At 45.4% G+C, this 19,475-nt stretch overlaps 1 protein-coding gene across 3 annotated transcripts in view; it reads right to left on the bottom strand.

The window, feature by feature from the left end:
• ATL1 (atlastin GTPase 1) overlaps positions 1-19,475 on the bottom strand; it is a 125,861-nt gene that overhangs the window by 37,798 nt on the left and 68,588 nt on the right. For all 3 annotated transcript variants that reach the window (XM_073608625.1, XM_073608626.1, XM_073608627.1), the window contains exons 7-9: positions 15,975-16,067; positions 8,333-8,471; positions 2,502-2,629 (exon numbers count right to left, since the gene is read on the bottom strand). In XM_073608625.1, the coding sequence (XP_073464726.1) occupies positions 2,502-2,629; positions 8,333-8,471; positions 15,975-16,067 (360 nt within the window). The remainder of the gene's footprint in view (positions 1-2,501; positions 2,630-8,332; positions 8,472-15,974; positions 16,068-19,475) is intronic.

Here is a 19,475-nt window from a genome sequence, read left to right as displayed (position 1 = left end):
TGTCTAAGTTTGGCAGACCGGTTGTACACCCTTTTTTGTGCCTCCTGCGCTTTTTGCATGTGCTCCTTGACTAGAGGCATCACCTTAGCAATCTTCTCTCTCATCTGAGTTATATGTTCTACAACTGTCTTATGAGGAGAGGACTCACTTTCCCATGTTTCCTTCACCAAGTCAAGTAGTCCACGTGGTCTTCGCCCCTACACCAACTCGAACGGGGAAAAAACTTGTTTACGCCTGAGGCACTTCCCTAATAGCAAACATTAGTGCTGGGAGTAGACAGTCCCAGTCTTTACCATCTTGTTGCACAACCCTTTTAAGCATTGACTTGAGAGTTTTATTGAATCGCTCTACCAGTCCATCTGTCTGTGGATGATAAACAGATGTGCGCAGCCGTTTGATTTGGAACAACTTACACAGATCTGCCATCACCCGAGACATGAATTGGGTGCCCTGGTCTGTCAAGATCTCCTTTGGGAATCCTGTCCTAGAGAACATATTAAACAATTCCCTGGCAATTGCTTTTGACGTAGCCTGTCTTAGGGGAATTGCCTCTGGATATCTGGTAGCATAATTGAGTACCACGAGGATGTATTGGTGGCCCCGAGCTGATTTCACCAAAGGGCCCACCAAACCCATTGCAATTCGCTCAAACGATACCTCGATAATGGGCAATGGCACCAATGGGTTCCTCAAGTGGGGCATCGGTGCGGTCAGCTGGCAGGTGGGACATGAACTGCAATAACGTCTCACCTCTGCTGTCACTCCTGGCCAGTAGAACCGGTCCGTTATTCGTGCCTCTGTCTTGTCAGCCCCCAGGTGACCCCCTAATGCGTCATTGTGGGCCAGGTCGAGCACTGTACATTTATAGAGCTGGGGAACCAGTAACTGGTTGACCATGTCTCCCCTAACCTCGGTAACCTGACATAGCAGCTCACCAATGACCACAAAACGGGGAAACCTTTTTTCGGCCTCAGGTACTTGTGAAACCCCCTTAATCATGGTAACCTGTTGCCCGCATTCTCCACCAAATGTAACCTGGGGTAGCTCTGTAATAACCGCCAGCCAGTTTATTGAAAGCAAACAGTTAATTTATTTCAATCAAAGCTAAACAAAATGACAGCTTATTTCAGCCATAGTAAATAACAGTCCAAAATCCTGGTATTGGTAATTTAAGCAGGCTCACCGCTAGTTTTTCTTCGGTCCCATACAAGGGTTAGGCTTCTCCAAACCAAGGGTGCCAGTTAGGTCAGCCAGAGGGGCTCAGCAGCCTGTGTCTCCGTAGGTCAAAGAGCTCACACTGGCTGCACAGCTTGTCATACTCTCTCTCTCTCTCTCTCTCTCTCTCTCACTTCCTTGGCACAGGTGCATATTTCCCTCTGCTGCCTTTCAAGCCTCCCTCCCCTGGGACCTAACCCCTTCAGTACCAAAGTCTTAGTGATCAGGGTTTGAAGACTCTGCAACTGTCCCCCTTAAAGGGACCACAACTCAAATATTGGGGAAAATGTACCTAAATACATACATAAATACATCCAGAAGTAGGATATATGTGCATTTTAACTAGGAGTCAGACATGAAGCTATATGAAGGGTGATAGAAATCATTTATATTAAAGTAGTACTATAAGCTGAGACTTTGTTTTTTTCATGGATATGATCATTTTAAATATAATGCACAATACTGGTAAAAGTATACTTTAAATCTAATAGTAATGCCTTTTATTACCTCCAGTCTATCAGCCTCCACCTTCTCTGGGTTCAGATGCTGGTCTTTAAAGTGATTTTTTTTTTCTTTTAAATGTTATACTTACCTGCTCTGTGTAATAGTTTTGCACAGAGCAGCCCCAATACTCCTCTTCTTGGGTCCACCACCGACACTTCTGGCTCCTCCTGCCCTCAGAGTGCCCTAATAGCAAGCTGCAAAGTACAGTATAGTGTGCCCCTATAGCAGGGTAAAAAAATCTTCTGCCTTTAGAACTACTCACTTCCTGCCCAGGACTACATGTCCCATAGGGCATTGCTCCTCACACATTTACAAGTTCTCAGGCACTTACTGACATGTATGGACATTGGACGGTGTACTGAGCTGCATTTGTGCTGCACTTTATTTCAGGATATGTAAACAAATAATGTATTCTGTAAGGCCAACTAATCGACTGGCCAATTAATTGATTATGAAAATAGTTGACAACTATTTTCATAATCGATTAGTTGTCGATTAATCGATTTAGTTGTTTTGGTCCTAAATTGATGAGGTACGCAGGTATGTATTACATCTGTGTATTCAGCTGTTTGTCTGAGGTTCATCTCTAAGAAAGGAATGTCAATGTGATAGTACAGGTCTACTTTTGCAGTATTTCTTGTATAGCATTGGTAGATGGCTGATTGTACTTATTGCCTGGCATTCCTCTGTACCCCAGGCCATTTCCTATCTGTATTTGAAAGGGCTGAAGCCATTTGGAATTTTCACACTTTATCCATTACCATTATCCATTTATCCATTACCTTGAAATACTCCACCAGGCCACGACATGTTATTTTATTCCCATTGATTTCCTTAACATCCAAGTTCTCCGGGCTCAGGAGCCAAGGTATAAAGACTTTTAGGTTCCTTATAAACTCTTCATCGATTTCTGTAAGGAAGAAGAGAGATATTGGGGACAGAATACATGGGACTAGCCGTCCTTATTTTGGATCTTTGTGCCTAGTTTTTACCTTCCATGGGTTAAAGGTCCAAAAAAAAAAAGAATTTCAATTAGATTTTTATGAAAACAACATTATATATATATATATATATATATATACAGATACAGCGGGTAAAATAAGTATTGAACATGTAACCATTTTTTAAGGTACCGTATTTATCGGCGTATAACACGCACTTTTTTCCCCTTAAAATCAGGGGAAAGTCGCAGGTGCGTGTTATACGCCGATCCCGAGCTGCACAACTTCAAAATCGCCGACCGCGATTTGAAAATGGCGCCGCCGGCGCCGAAATACACAGAGCCCGTCCTCGGCTCTTTCCGGCGGCTCTCGTTCACTTTCGGCTCCACTCGTAGTCCCGAGCGGAGCTATCCGAACCTACTCGGCGCCATTTTCAAATCGCGGTCGGCGATTTTGAAGACAGGGGATCGAAGGCTACACTGGGGAAGGCTGCACTGGGCAAGGCTGCACTGGGCAAGGCTGCACTGGGGAAGGCTGCACAGACATGGCTGCACTGACAAGGCTGCACTGACAAGGCTGCACTGACATGGCTGCACTGACATGGCTGCACTGACATGGCTGCATTGACAAGGCTGCACTGACATGGCTGCACTGACATGGCTGCACTGACAAGGCTGCACTGGGGAAGGCTGCACTGACAAGGCTGCACTGGGGAAGGCTGCACTGACAAGGCTGCACTGGGGCAAGGCTGCACTGAGAAGGCTGCAATGATGGGCATTTAAATGTAAGTTTTTTTCCCTTCAACTTCCCTCCTAAAAGTTTTTTTTCCTTAAAATTCCCTCCTAAATTGGGGTGCGTGTTATACGCCGATAAATACGGTAAATATATTTCTAAAGGTGCTATTGGCATTAAACAACCCATGGTAAATTATGTGGTCAGGGACCAGTATCAGAATCTACATAATATATGGCACCAACATCCTGTTTAGATAAGAGAAAACATTTGGGAGATATGGGACTTTATAGGTGCAAAGCATTGAAACAACAATATGTAAAAAATATATACAAATTTTATTAAATGAACAATGTCATAAAAACAATACATACAATATAATCATGGCCATAGGTGTGTGCAAAGCATCCTATTGATGATAATGATTTACTGTAGTCACGTTCATGTTTTCTACATGTTTCGCCGTATGGCTTCTTCAGGAAAGAACAAAGGGGTTTGTTTATTTTATAAAAAATGACAGCTTCAAGATGTATAGAGAAACTAATCGCATGCATTGCTCATATGTGATTAACATAGGGACCACTGCACCGGCTGCATGAACACTGACAGCTCATCACCCACAGCGGAGACCATAGTTGTGCATGACCTATTGCATTAGGGTGTGCACCCCAAAGCTCAAACACACATGCCTTTCTCTGCAGCCTCAACTGCACTGCACAGTGAATGAATGGGAAGTTATCTTTGAGAAATTTGAGAAAAATCAAAAAAACAGGATGGAACATTTTTCTGGAATGAATGTCTAATGCCCCGTACACACGGTCGGATTTTCCGACGGAAAATGTGTGATAGGACCTTGTTGTCGGAAATTCCGATCGTGTGTGGGCTCCATCACACATTTTCTATCGAAATTTCCGACACACAAAGTTTGAGAGCAGGCTATAAAATTTTCCGACAACAAAATCCGTTGTCGGAATTTCCGATCGTGTGTACACAAATCCGACGCACAAAGGACCACGCATGCTCAAAATAAATAAAGAGATGAAAGCTATTGGCTACTGCCCCGTTTATAGTCCCGACGTACGTGTTTTATGTCACCGCATTCAGAATGATTGGATTTTCCGACAACTTTGTGTGACCGTGTGTATGCAAGACAAGTTTGAGCCAACATCCGTCGGAAAAAATCCTAGGATTTTGTTGTCGGAATGTCCGATCAATGTCCGACCGTGTGTACGGGGCATAACAGTGAATGCGCGTTTGTTCCGGTTCCAAAGTCAGATGTTAAAAGCAATGACATTCGTCAAGTCATTGAATGTACTAAGAATTTTCACATGAACATCCACTTGAAGATCTAGTATGCTTGACTCTCTCTTATAGGCACATTAACCGCTTCAATACCGGGCACTTTCACCCACTCCCTGCCCAGGCCAATTTTAAGCTTTCAGCGCTGTCGCACTTTGAATGACAATTGTGCAGCCATGCAACACTGTACCCAAATTAAATTTTCACACAAATAGAGTTTTCTTTTGGTGGTATTTTATCACTGCTGGGTTTTTTATTTTTTTGCTAAACAAAAAGTAAAAAGCCCAAAAATTTTGAATAAAAAATTTTTTTTCTCCGTTTCTGTCAGTAAATTTTGTAAATAAGTAATTTTTCCCCTACACTGATGGGGCGGCACTTATGTGCACTGATGAGGCGACACTGATTAAGTAGCAGTGATGAGGAGGCAATAATATGCCGCACTGATGGGCACTGATAGGCAGCATTGATGGATGGCACTTATGGGCAATGATAGGCGGCACAGATAGACTGGACTGATGGGTGAGAGTGATGGGTGGCACTGAGGAGCAGACACTGGTGGGTAAAGAAAGGCCATTGATTGGTGTCACTAATGGGCACTGCTGGGGCTGCACTGATAATCAGGGCACCGATTACCTGCACAGGTCTCCCCTGAGAGGAGATGCTGCTGATCGGCTCTCCTCACACTCTGTCAGTGTGAGGCGAGGAAAGCCGATAAATCGCACTTCTGTGTGTACATATGACCGGCTGTGATTGGACAAAGTCGATCACATGGGTAAAAAGCCGCGTCATCAGCTCTCTACCAAGATAGGGGTCGCGCCGTGTCCTAGGAACACAGTGTGACCGCGATTGCTACGCTGCGTGCCCCCCCCTCCCCAGTGGGCGCGCAAGAATGGTGACACTGGGGCAACGAAATATGATGTCATCCCAGAAAGAGAGGGCATACCGCCCACCGTCACTTTACTATACGGTGAGTGGGAGGTGGTTAAGGCCAATAGTTCTGATCCCAAAAAAAGAGACATTTCCAGTGAGTAGCTCCTTACTGCTTACTTCTTATCCAGAAATTCCATTGAAGGATACAGCAATCAGTCTCTGATAAACCCCCATTCTGCTATAAGAAGCTGATAAGACAGAACAATGGGCTAAACTTGGTTTCACATCAAATGTAAATACATTAACAAGTTGGCATTGTCTCAGCCTGCTCTACCATGATCCTGCTTCATATGTGACAGTTCCTTTTTAAACTTTTACACTGCTAGCAATATTTCTGAGATAGGTCACTACTATACTCAGGGCCAGATTTAGACCTTGGAAGGCCCAGGGCACTGGTTTGGTTGGCCCTCATACACAGAGCTGGTTTACATTCTCAATGACAGTCACACATCTTCAAAATGCATGACACAACATCATTGTGAGGTCATGCGTGCACAGGCACATGGGTCATAACCACTTCAGCCCCAGAAGATTTGGCTGCTGATTGACCGGGCCATTTTTTGTGAATCGGCACTGCGTCGCTTTAACTGACAATTGCGCGGTCGTGCAACGTTGCACCCAAACAAAATTGACGTCCTTTTTTTCCCACAAATAGAGCTTTCTTTTGGTGGTATTTGATCGCCTCTGTGGATTTTATTTTTTGCGCTATAAACAAAAAGGGCATCAATTTTGAAAAAAACATAATATTTTGTACTTTTTGCTATAATAAATATCCCCTTTTTTTTTTTAAAAAAAGCTATTTTTTTCTCAGTTTAGGCCGATATGTATTCTTCTACATATTTTTTGTAAAAAAAAATCCCAATAAGCGTATATTGATTGGTTTGCACAAAAGTTATAGCGTCTACAAAATAGGGGATATATTTATAGCATTTTTATTAATTTTTTTTTTTACCAGTAACGGCGGTGATCTGCGATTTTTATTGGGACTGCGACATTATAGCGGACACATCAGACACTTTTGACACATTTATGGGACCATCGGCATTTATACAGCGATCAGTGCTATAAAAATGCACTAATTACTGTATAAATGTCACTGGCGGAGAAGGGGTTAACGGCGATCAAGGGGTTAACTGTGTTCCCTCAGTGTATTTCTAACTGTAGGAGGAGGGGACTGACCTAGAGGAAGTGACGGATGGTGGTTCCTAGCTATTAGGAACACACAATCTGTCACTTCTCACAGAACAGGGATTTGTGTGTTTACACACGTATGTCCCTGTTCTGTCTCTCGTGCACGCGATCGCTCGTGGCCAGCAGTCATCGTGACTGTCGGCCACGAGCATCGGCACCCCCGCAGTGCAGCGGGCGCGTGCACGCACCTGCTATCCTGATCCCGCGAGCCGACGTATAGCTACAACGGTTCGCAGGATTGTGCCGACCTGCCGCAGTATAATGACAGCGGCTGGTCGGCAGTAAACACCACATGGTCACTTGTACCTACAGGTAAGCTTATGATAAAACTTACCTGTAGGTACAATGAATACCTCCTAAATGTGCGTTTTTTATTTTCTACTTCTGCAGCCAGTGACATCACCGGTGCATGCACACAGCGCTCTGAGCATGAAGGCTGAAGGCCACGACCACGACTCCCATGCGCATGTACGGGAGTGATGTTATTGCGGCTTGGTCATTCGAACGGCTGGAGCCTGTGAACCTGAAAGGAAGATGAAGATGGAAGCCCTGTCAGTGGTGACAGGGCGCTGCTGGAGGGCTCCATTTTAAGGCCAGTCTTTCATAATCTGCTAACATATTATATCATTACCCTGCTGGAGGAGTTCCTTTTTTTTGGCAGACTTAACAACTTTAAGAATGTAAACACTCTATGTGTGGTTCGTTTGAGCAGCCAAAATTTGCTTTTAAAAACATTTACCAGTCCAGATAATGGGCAACAAATAATACTTCTCAAAATACATTTAACAAAAGAAAGTAATTTTTTATTATTATATAAATTAGATGAATAAAATCCTTGCTATAGTTGTAGGCCCTTTACATACCTTGTGAAGCCTGACTGGAATACTCCAAGGACATTGCTAAGTACTCCCAGGACGTTGCGACTAGGCCTAAGTGAGGCCTAGTCGTCATTGCTCACCTCCACCATCACAGGAGTGAGCGATTTCCCTGTTTCAAACCACCTCACATATTCTTTCTCTCCTCTGATGTAGGAGCTCTGAGCTCAGCATTTGAGAGTTCACTCCTGTGATGGTGGAGGTGAGCAGTGATGACTAGGCCTCAGGGGAAAGGGAGCAACTTCACTCCCAAATTTCTTTATACTGGAAGTCCTGGTGTCCCAGGCCTTTTACAATTCTATAGTGTATACTACAAAAAAAAGTTTTGTGGTAAAGGTGAACTATCCCTTTAAGTACAACCAGCCTGTCTGATTTTTTACATATGATTACTGCCGGCAGCTTTAGCCGCTAGCAGTAATCCTTGTGTTCTGCCGGCAGGGAAGGGTCCACGGGAGGCATTCCCCCATCAACACTGACTGTGTTGATGGGGGAATCGAGCGTTTTTCTTTCCTTCCATTTGTGGTTGCAGGAAAGAAAATCGCATCATCTATGACTTGCCTTAGGGCGGACTTTGACCCTTTGTTGGCATGGGGTAGCATCCATTGAAAAGCAGATGGAAGCCATTGTGCGGATACTATAACTCACCTCTAAGTTTGCCATCAAAATTGGGGTTGGTGGCTACGGTGAGGCCGGGATGTGGCAGGAGGAAGCAGGAGATGTTGGTAAAACAGGAGTGGATGTGTTTCCTGACATTCTGCAATTCTTCATGCTGATTCTCGGACACCTGACACAGCAGATCAATACACATGTTTAGTTCAACGGCAAAGAAAATGCACACTTGAAAAGAAAAAAAAAAAAAAAAAAGTTCTGCAGTTTAAAGTAGATGTAAGCCCAGACTGAATAACATGTTGTTTGCTCAACCTCTGTGTACCATAAACAATTGCCATTTTATTTTTTTCACCTTTTTTCCCTTTTTGCTGCATCTTAGTTCTGTTGATTCTTTGCAGTCGCTTTGCAGCTACCTTCTGTCTTCAGCTAATTCAGCATTGGCTGCAAGGCATTTCTCAGGACATGTTTTCTGGTGACAACAGTGGAGCATGCCTGTGTAATGTGTACTAAAATGGCTGCTTGTAGTCTCCATCAGAAGCCCATGTGACTGGGTGACAACACTGGAGCGCAATTGGGGGACAGAGACAGAGCGTTGTCACCCTATACCAGGAAGGACCATCATTGCAGGATCACCAAGTACTATGTTAATTATAGTTGTAGATTAAATATATTGAAATTAGACTGAAATGACAAAACATGTTGTCTTGTATGAGAGTTTACTGATTGGGTTGACATATAGTTTCCCAACTGCATGTTAATCTGTTCCAGAGGCTTCCCAAGTTTACAGCGCTTGAATGGAGGAGACTTAGTTGTTTCACAAAACAGCATAGTTGCCAACAGTCCCGATTTTCCCGGGACAATGCCGATTTTGGGACCCTCGTCCCGATTGGAGGCTGTCCCGAATTGGGATTTTCCATAAGGAAAACCGGGAATGTTGCTTTTTTTTGTTTTTGGAGCAGCGGGCTCCAGCAAAATGGCGACCGGCGCCGCCGCTCTATCTTCCCCTAGTGTTGAGTGGAGAGAGGAAGGGGGCTCGATCCGTGCAGCCAATGAAGCGGCTTCTTTAGCTGCACGGCCCCTCCCCTCTCCACTGAAGCAAGCAGAAGACACGGCGCCGTCGCCGTGTCTTGCTGAAAGTTCCCCTGCCCCGTACTGCGCAAGTGCTGCGCCTGCGCAGTACAGGGGGTCCTCCATTGCCGAGGGGAACTTTCTCGGCAGAACACCGGCCGCTCCTGCACTGAGCGGGGGCCGGGCTGCATTGGGGGGGCTGCACTAATTGAGGGGGGGCTGCACTGAGGGGGGGCTGCACTAACTGAGGGGGGTCTGCACTGAGGGGGGTCTGCACTGAGGGGGGGCTGCACTAATAGAGGGGGGGCTGCACTAATAGAGGGGGGGCTGCACTGAGGGGGGGCTGCACTAATAGGGGGGGCTGCACTGAGGGGAGGCTGCAATAAAAGAGGGGGGGTGCACTGAGGGGGGTCTGCACTAATAGAGGGGGGGCTGCACTGAGGGGGGCTGCACTAATAGAGGGGGGCTGCACTAAAAGAGGGGGGCTGCACTAAAAGAGGGGGGGTGCACTGAGGGGGGGCTGCACTAATAGAGGGGGGCTGTACTAATAGAGGGGGGCTGCACTGAGGGGGGCTGCACTAATAGGGGGGGGCTGCACTGAGGGGGGTCTGCACTAATAGAGGGGGGCTGCACTAATAGAGGGGGGGCTGCACTAATAGAGGGGAGCTGTACTGAGGGGGGCTGCACTAATAGAGGGGGGGCTGCACTGAGGGGGGTCTGCACTAATAGAGGGGGGGCTGCAATAATAGAGGGGGGGGCTGCACTGTGGGCGGGTCTGCACTAATAGAGGGGGGGTCTGCACTGATGGAGGGGATCTGCACTGATGGAGGGGATCTGCACTGATGGAGGGGATCTGCACTGAGGGGGTCTATACAGACTCTGGCGGGGGCACCTGATGCAAGGACAGACTCCGGCAGGGGCACCTGATGCAAGGACAGACTCTGGCGGGGGCACCTGATGCAAGGACAGACTCTGGCGGGGGCACCTGATGCAAGGACAGACTCTGCGGGGGCACCTGATGCAAGGACAGACTCTATCTTCCCCTAGTGTTGAGTGGAGAGAGGAAGGGGGCTCGATCCGTGCAGCCAATGAAGCGGCTTCTTTAGCTGCACGGCCCCTCCCCTCTCCACTGAAGCAAGCAGAAGACACGGCGCCGTCGCCGTGTCTTGCTGAAAGTTCCCCTGCCCCGTACTGCGCAAGTGCTGCGCCTGCGCAGTACAGGGGGTCCTCCATTGCCGAGGGGAACTTTCTCGGCAGAACACCGGCCGCTCCTGCACTGAGCGGGGGCCGGGCTGCATTGGGGGGGCTGCACTAATTGAGGGGGGGCTGCACTGAGGGGGGGCTGCACTAACTGAGGGGGGTCTGCACTGAGGGGGGTCTGCACTGAGGGGGGGGCTGCACTGAGGGGGGGCTGCACTAATAGAGGGGGGGCTGCACTAATAGAGGGGGGGCTGCACTGAGGGGGGGCTGCACTAATAGGGGGGGCTGCACTGAGGGGAGGCTGCAATAAAAGAGGGGGGGTGCACTGAGGGGGGTCTGCACTAATAGAGGGGGGGCTGCACTGAGGGGGGCTGCACTAATAGAGGGGGGCTGCACTAAAAGAGGGGGGCTGCACTAAAAGAGGGGGGGTGCACTGAGGGGGGGCTGCACTAATAGAGGGGGGCTGCACTGAGGGGGGCTGCACTAATAGGGGGGGGGCTGCACTGAGGGGGGTCTGCACTAATAGAGGGGGGGCTGCACTAATAGAGGGGGGGCTGCACTAATAGAGGGGAGCTGTACTGAGGGGGGCTGCACTAATAGAGGGGGGGCTGCACTGAGGGGGGTCTGCACTAATAGAGGGGGGCTGCAATAATAGAGGGGGGGGCTGCACTGTGGGCGGGTCTGCACTAATAGAGGGGGGGTCTGCACTGATGGAGGGGATCTGCACTGATGGAGGGGATCTGCACTGATGGAGGGGATCTGCACTGAGGGGGTCTATACAGACTCTGGCGGGGGCACCTGATGCAAGGACAGACTCCGGCAGGGGCACCTGATGCAAGGACAGACTCTGGCGGGGGCACCTGATGCAAGGACAGACTCTGGCGGGGGCACCTGATGCAAGGACAGACTCTGCGGGGGCACCTGATGCAAGGACAGACTCTGCTGGGGGCACCTGATGCAAGGATGGACTCTGCTGGTGGCAGGTGGCTAGTGACACGCTCAGGGATCCCACTGATTCGGCATTATGGTGAGTTGAATGATTTAATTTTATATTACAATGTAATAATAGAAATAATGCGCTTCAATCATCCTGACACCATAACAACCATGGTGCCGGGATGATTGAAGCGTTAACACCAGGCGTCACAAGACTGCTTTATACTGCTGATGAGAAAATGTATTTAGCCGTTTATATTTACTAAAATATATGCATTTCCATGTTCTGTGTACTGTAGGAGACCAGATATTGTGGGGTCCTGGGTTTAGTAACACTTTAAAGCGGAGGGCCACCCTAAAACAAAAAAAATTGCATTAATATTCTTAAAAATTTTTTTTTTAAAAATTTGAAAAAAAATTTTTTTTTTTTTCAAATGTTGCTAGGCAGTCTTCCTAATCTGTCTCTTCCTATTTTGCGGCGCTTCCTCCTCTTCAGCGAGCGGCCCTGTTGCCTTCTGGGACATGTGTGTGTCCCAGAAAACAACGGGGCTATTCACAAAGCGCCGCGCGACTTGCGCATGCGCAGTAGGAAACGGGCAGTGAAGCTGCAAGGCTCCACTGCCTGTTTCCCTTCATTAAGATGGAGGCGCCAGCAGCTGACCTGATGGACGGATCGGCCTCGGGGGGCCAACATCGCGGGCTCACTGGACAGGTAAGTGTCCTTATTAAAAGTCAGCAGCTACAGTGTTTGTAGCTGCTGACTTAAAAAAAAAAAAAATTGCGGCCGGAACACCCCTTTAATCGCTGGTGTCATAGCAGCACAACTTGCAACTCCCAGGTCCGCATTATATAAATCACAACTTTACACAACACATCTGTTACATTGTTTTGGATAGAGCAGCCAAGGATTTGAGCCCTTGATGGGTTTTTATTACCATCTTTGACCCAAATCTCCCCAACAGGGGTACAGACAAAAACAAATGTTTAGTCGCATTGGGAAGGGGTTGAACTTCTGACAATCTTCTTAGTGTTGTGTGTGTCTTTTTGTCCCAAGTGACAACCGCACTCCCCTTTTCTTGCATGGGTGTCACTGTAACAGGAAGCTAGGAAAAGTCTCCCCTGTGTGGTCACAGACAGAAATAGAAGGTTGACAGAAATTTTAACTCTTCTCCACTTTATCCAAAAGTGAAAAAAAATAAAAAAATAAAAAAGAAGATTTGTCTGGCCTTAGAGATTACAGGAGCCCCAGGGGCATACGTACAGGGATCGCCATTGTGACCAGGCCCCATGCTCCAGGGGGCCCATGTGTCCCCTTTGTATGCCTGGATAGGAGGGCAGTGGGGGTGGTGGCATGTAGAGGAACCACTCCCTCAATGTAGCCCCTGAATGCCCGCTTCTCCCCCTCTCCCTCCTGCACCGCATCAGTTCCTCCACATGCCACTTCCGCCACCTCCCTATCCATGTCCTGCTGCCCCTGGCCCCTCTCTGTTTCCCTGCCCTGCCACCCGCTGCGCTGCCAGGTTTCCCCCTTCCACTTCCCTCCGGCTGCTGCGGGGGATCTGTCAGGGCGGGGAAGGGGCTGGCAAATGTGTAATTTACCGGTCCCTTCCTTGCCTTAATGAATAGTCAGTGCTTGGTACTGATCAATAATCTTTTTTTTTTCCATTCATAGCTGGGGCATAGTAATCTGTTTACTATACCTGAGTTTATGAATGAATGGTAAACTCTACAGAGCAATTCCTGTTCATTCATTCTCTGCAGCTGAGTCCCTTTCTCTGCCTCAAAAGTGAGACACCATCTGTTTAGAACCATGATATTTCACCAAAGCCCCCCCCCCCCCAATGGGGGGGTCCTAAAAAATATGTTAAAAAATAATAAAAAATACAATTATAAAAAAAAAAAAAAAAAAATTAAAAAAATTACTGACAGCAGTGGCGGAACTACCAGGTTCACAAAGATCGCACTTGTGACTGGGCTCTGGCATTCCGCCACTGTGGGGGGGGCCCCAAGATGGCAGGAAGGTGGCCCACTGCAGGACTGTAATAAAGGGTCCCACGATGAGAGTAAAGGGCCCTATGATCAGTGGAAAGGGCCCTGTCAGGGGCCAGGGTGGCCCTTCATGGTTTCTTGCACTGAGGCCCTGAAGGTTCTAGTTATGCCTGTGAGGAACCCCCATAAGTCTCTTCTGCACAAACCACAGGTCAGGGGGCTACCAAAGTTCACTGAGCCTTAATTATAATTAGAGGCTAGGTAGGTACCAGCAATTTTAGTTCCTTGAGAAAATAAAAAACAATGAATGGCGCCCTGTGAAATCAGTGAACAAGCATATTAAAAGCTGCCCCTTTAAAAGTGAACAGGTCACCAAAATCTGCGGAAAAAATATATTAAAGGATGAAGTGCTAGTGATGTTCAGTGAATCAGAAAAATACAAATATTTAAATATAAAAAAAAAATATAGCAAGCTTAAGGCTGCATTCACACCTGAGCGTTTCAAAGTCGCGCGTTTTTACTGCGATTTTGCCACAATTTTGTACAGGTCACCAATGTAAAAAGCAGAAAAACGCCTGTAATCTCTCAAAGAAGCTCATGTTCTTTTTTGAGCTTAGGGCGTTTTTCAGGCGTTTAGCTTCAGGTGACAAAACGCTCAGATGTGAACAGGTGCCATTGAAATGAATGGGATTTTACTTGTTGGGTGTTTTTCAGGCGTTTTATGAGCTGAAAACGCTCAGGTGTGATTTTTACCTCGTTTTTGCTGCAGTTTTGTACAGGTCACCAATGTAAAAAGCAGAAAAATGCCTGTATTCTGCACCAAAGAAGCTCATATTCTTTTTTGAGCTTAAAGGGGTTGTAAAGGTAAAATAATTTTTTTTTAAAAATAACAAACATGTTATACTTACCTTCACTGTGCAGCTCGTTCTGCACAGAGTGGCCCCGAACCTGGTCTTCTGGGGTCCCTCGGCGGCTGTTTCAGCTCCTCCCCGCAAGCATTCACCACCTTAATGCGAGCTCCCTCGCATGGTGGTGAGTGCTTGCGGGCGCGCTCCCGTGATACAGCCGGCGGCTATAGCCGCTCGCTGTATCACTCGGCCCCGCCCCCCAGGGCGCCGCGTCATCGGATGTGATTGACAGCAGCGCGAGCCAATGGCTGCGCTGCTTTCAATCCATCCACTGCAGCCAATCAGCGACCAGGCTGAGCTGCAGTGGAGAACGAGCAGCGAAGATTCGAGGCGTCAGGTAAGTAAAACGGGGGGGCTGGGGGCGGCGGTATTGTCAAAAGTTTTTTCACCTTAATGCATAGAATGCATTAAGGTGAAAAAATTTTTACCTTTACAACCCCTTTAAGGCATTTTTTCAGGCATTTTGCTTCAGGTGACAAAACGCTCAGATGTGAACAGGAGCCATTGAAATGAATGGGATTTTGCTTGTTGGGCGTTTTTTCAGGTGTTTTACGAGCGTTTTACGAGCTGAACACGCTCAGGTGTGAATGCAGCCTTAAAATCCATATGTGATGAATACCAACAGCAAAATGTTATGCTCAAAAATAGATTTCTAGTTCTTCACCATAAGTGCTCAATAGATGGGTAGCCACTCACCAGAAAATGATGACCCCTTTTTACAGGAAGGTCAAACAGTGCTTCTGGAATATCAATTGATTCCACTGACAGCACAGTTCTACTCCACTGGCCCCTCGAGATGAAACTAGGATGAGAAAAATGACTCCACAAGAGACATAGAAGAAGGTCTCATAGTGTAGTAATTTTAATAAGTAAAAAAGTTTGACAACAACAAATGGCGATTACACTCACATGTTACAGTGCCGATCCGGGCACCAGGTGTAATCAGCATGTGCAAGCCGGCTAGTTCTTGAAGTATGGCGTGTAGTCCGTGTCTCTCCTAAGGGCAAACCCTAAATGGAATGTGGGACCAGGTACTTATTAAAATTACTACACTATGAGACTTTCTCTATGTCTCTTGTGGAGTCATTTTTCCCATCCTAGTTTCATCTCGAGGGGCCAGTGGAGTAGAACTGTGCTGTCAGTGGAATCAATTGATATTCTAGAAGCACTGTTTGACCTTCCTGTAAAAAGGGGTCATCATTTTCTGGTGAGTGGTCACCCATCTCTTGAGCACTCGTGGTGAAGAACTAGAAATCTTTGAGCATTTTGCTGTTGGGATTCATCACATTTGGACTTTTAAGCTTGCTATATTTTGAATATTTGTATTTTTCTGATTCACTGAACATCACTAGCGCCTCATCCTTTCATTTTAGTTCCTTGCAATGGAGTGAATGAACGGAGTCAATGGATTCCAATGCAACCATTGCAATCAAGTTCTTCCTGCACTGCTTGGGTCCTGGAATCTTATTTCTTAAAATGTCAGAATTATAAGGACAGTGCTATACATGGCATCCATCATCTTGCTTCTTTATGTTTGCACAGGCTCTCAATGGGACAAGAAAAATGTATTAACAAACCTTCAGGCGTTTTTCTAGAAACTTTACTCCACCGTCAGAACCATAAGGAAATTCGTATGGAAAGCTCCAATCCCGTACAAGAAAGATCAAAGACTGTAAAAAAAAAAAAAATATTGTTAAAGGAAACCTCTACCAAGAGATATAAGGGGGTTGCCATTGCTAAACATGTCAGTTACCTTATTGTATTTATGGGGGGTTTTTTTTGTCCTTTGAAACTGCTCTGTGCAAAATTGCTCATTATCAGGCAACTTTTTTTATCCATATTGAACATTCTTCATGGTGAACCAGAAAAATTCTGCATGATGGCCACTAGATGTTGCAGATGATCAGAGGCAATATATCTTATTTTCTATGCTCCTCAACTCCATCTAGTGGCCACAATGTGGTATTTTTCTGAATTTTTGACCTGGAGGAAATAAGGCCAAATACCATTTGCACAAAACAGTTCATGCAGTCTCACAGGGCGAACTGCTCTGCAGATTTTTTATAAATACACCCCTTTGTGTCACTGACCCAGACCAAGCATGCAGATTAGAAAATCAGAGTAAAGTCACAACATTTTCTCTGCAAACCCATACCAGGTCAGTTCAGAAAGTGCTGAGGCCACTGGATTAGCACGACAGTCAGGGATTTGGCACTTTCAGAAGGAAAACGCAGTAAAGGCAGGCTACATTTTTCTGTTTTCTTTTAATAATCAGAAATCACACACTTCTAATATTTTTTTTTTAACTACTTCCCACCAAGGACAATTCTGGCTATTCTCTCCTACATGTAAAAATCATCTTTTTTTTTTGCTAGAAATTTAATCCGGACCCCCAAACATTACATATATTTTTAAGCAGAGGCCCTAGAGAATAAAATTGTTGGTGTTGCAATTTTTTATGTGACACGGTATTTGCGCAACGATTTTTTTCAAATGCATTTTTTAAAAAAATACATTTTTGAGGAATTTAAATACAAAAGATACAATATGTAACCCAATTTTTGTTAAAAAAAAATGTAAATTGCATATGCTCGTGGAATGTTGCCAAAGTACGGTACTTAAAATTCTCCATAGGCGATGCAAATTTTTTCTTTACAGGTTACCAGTTTAGAGTAACAGAGAAGGTCTAGCGCTAGAAGTATTGCTCTCGCTATAACAATCATGGCAATACTTCACATGTGCGGTGCGAACACTATCTACTTTGTATGGTTTTTCTTCTGCACATGAGCACAAGGGGATAGGGGAGCTTTAAAAAAATGTATTTATTTATTTTGTTTTTACACTGTCCCTTTAATTTTTGATTTGTAAACATCCCTTGTGATAGAAATAAGGCGTGACAGGTCCTCTTTATGAAGACATCTGGGGTATATAAGACCCCAGATCTCTCCTCTACCCTGGAAAGCATGATATTTAAAAAAAAAATTGATCTTTGCTTTCCAGAAAAAAAGAGACCGAAGTGATGTCATGATGTTACTTCCGGCCTCCCAGGATCATAGAGATGGCCAGGGACCATCCGGTCCGCAGCCAGCTCTATGGTAACTGGGCGGTACTGCTGGATCGGATCTCGGACTCTCCAATCACATGGGAGAGGCACCAGTGGGAAGCAAGGGGGGGGCGTTCCCCCTCATTGCTGTAAAAGCAATCCAGAGGCTAATCAGCCACTAGGATGGCTTTTACATTGTAGGGAATCAGGTAATAGAAACTGGGAGTCCAGGACGTCATATGAAATTCCTACAGGCGGGAAGTGGTTGTAAAACTGGTTGTAAAACTATAGGGCCCCATTCACACTATCATGTGCAACGTAAAGCGTTGCGTATATGCACATTTTTTTTGTGTGCTGTTGCGCCCCAATGTGCTGCCCTACATGAGACAAACGCAGCATCTCAAGTATCTCATGCACCTTTTTGGAGTGTCAAGCTTTGCATGCTGTTTACCTGCGTGCTTTTTCATGTGAACCAACTTTGCCATGTTTGAGATGCCAGTAAAAATAAATGGCATTAAAAATATGATGCCCTTTTTTTTTTTTTAATGCAACCCAACACAAAATCATAAACTGATTCAAAAATATAGATTTTTTTTGGAAAAAATGCGTTTACACTTAGCGAACACATAAAAGATTTGACAGTGTCTCTTGACTTTCATATGTTTTATCTTCCCAAAGAAAATTCTCCCACTCTTCACAATCATGCCTCATTCATGTCTTCAGTTTTCGGCAAGATCCTATATTTGTGAACAACTATTTTCAAGGATGAAGCACACAAAGGGCAAAACTAAAAATATATCAAAAGATACGATGGGCTCCTGAAAATTCATTGAGAATTGCTACTCCATCCATCCAACCAGATACTGATGAGTTTGTTTATCAAAAACAGTGTCTACTGGTAGATCGCGATGTATTGGTTGCTGACCCCCGCTGTAAACCAATACATTTGCAGGAGAGATTGTTCTTTTCAAAAATAATAGACTGGCTTAATCCCCAGATGAAATTAAGGGAAAGAAAGCCTAAAAAAAAGGAATGTAGCCATCCCATCTAAGAATTGGTGAGCCGCAATATATTAAATGTTTGCTTTTGGGTTTAACATCGCTTTAAACTAACAATAATAAAATTAACAATTCATATCGTTAAAAACGATATGAATCCAATGTGCAATAAAGAATACGTTAATTTTATATTGCACAGTAGATTTATCCAAATTCATTAATGTATTCGATTTGCATCATTTTTAACTGACATTGTTAATGTTTTTTAGTTTAAAGCTCTTTCCTATCCAGATGTCTTTCTTATCTTCACTGACAAATATGCAGCGTGTTCCATTTCAGGACATTTCACAATGTGCCACGTCGTGCATGGAAATCAGATAAAATGTTTGTTTTTTGGTTTTCTTTTACTTTATATTGTTCTATAAGATTTTAAAGGGACGAAGAGATTCCTGGTGTGTGGGCCCTTTCACAGTTATGCATACAGAGTGGGTGTATTTGTTCTGCATGCATTTATGCACATTTGGTATGTTTTATCAGTGTTTATACATATTTTATATGTGAGCCTTTTTTTTCAATTCTAAGGGAGGCACTAGGAGGATCATGGCAGGGGTCTACACCCCCCCCCCCCCCCCCCCCCAGGATACTTTCTTCTATTTACTAAAATCAAATCCCCCATGATGTCCTTTTACTTATCCTGAAAGCACTAGGAAGGCCAGTTCAGCTAGGAAAAGGTATTGTGCGCTCTTAGGCCTCATGCACAGGACGTTTGCTTTTCTCCTCTGAACGCCAGAACTGTACCCAGCCATCAGAGAAAAGCTGCTTAAAAAGGTGCCTAAAGCCTCATATTGCACATGCATTTAGCCTAGGTTCACATCTATGCGGTTGATGTATCTTTAAGGCGAGTTTTGTGGTGCGTTTTGTGTTTTTAAACCCGCAGTTTTGATGCATTTTTGCATGTAATTTTCATGCATTTTGCATATAGCTGAATGCTAAGGAGCGGACCTGGAAGCCGGCCATCGCGTCCTTAACAACCAATG

Source organism: Aquarana catesbeiana, linkage group LG13, assembly GCF_042186555.1.
Source record: "Aquarana catesbeiana isolate 2022-GZ linkage group LG13, ASM4218655v1, whole genome shotgun sequence".
Lineage (NCBI taxonomy): Eukaryota > Metazoa > Chordata > Amphibia > Anura > Ranidae > Aquarana > Aquarana catesbeiana.
This window is presented reverse-complemented; position numbering and strand designations above follow the sequence as displayed.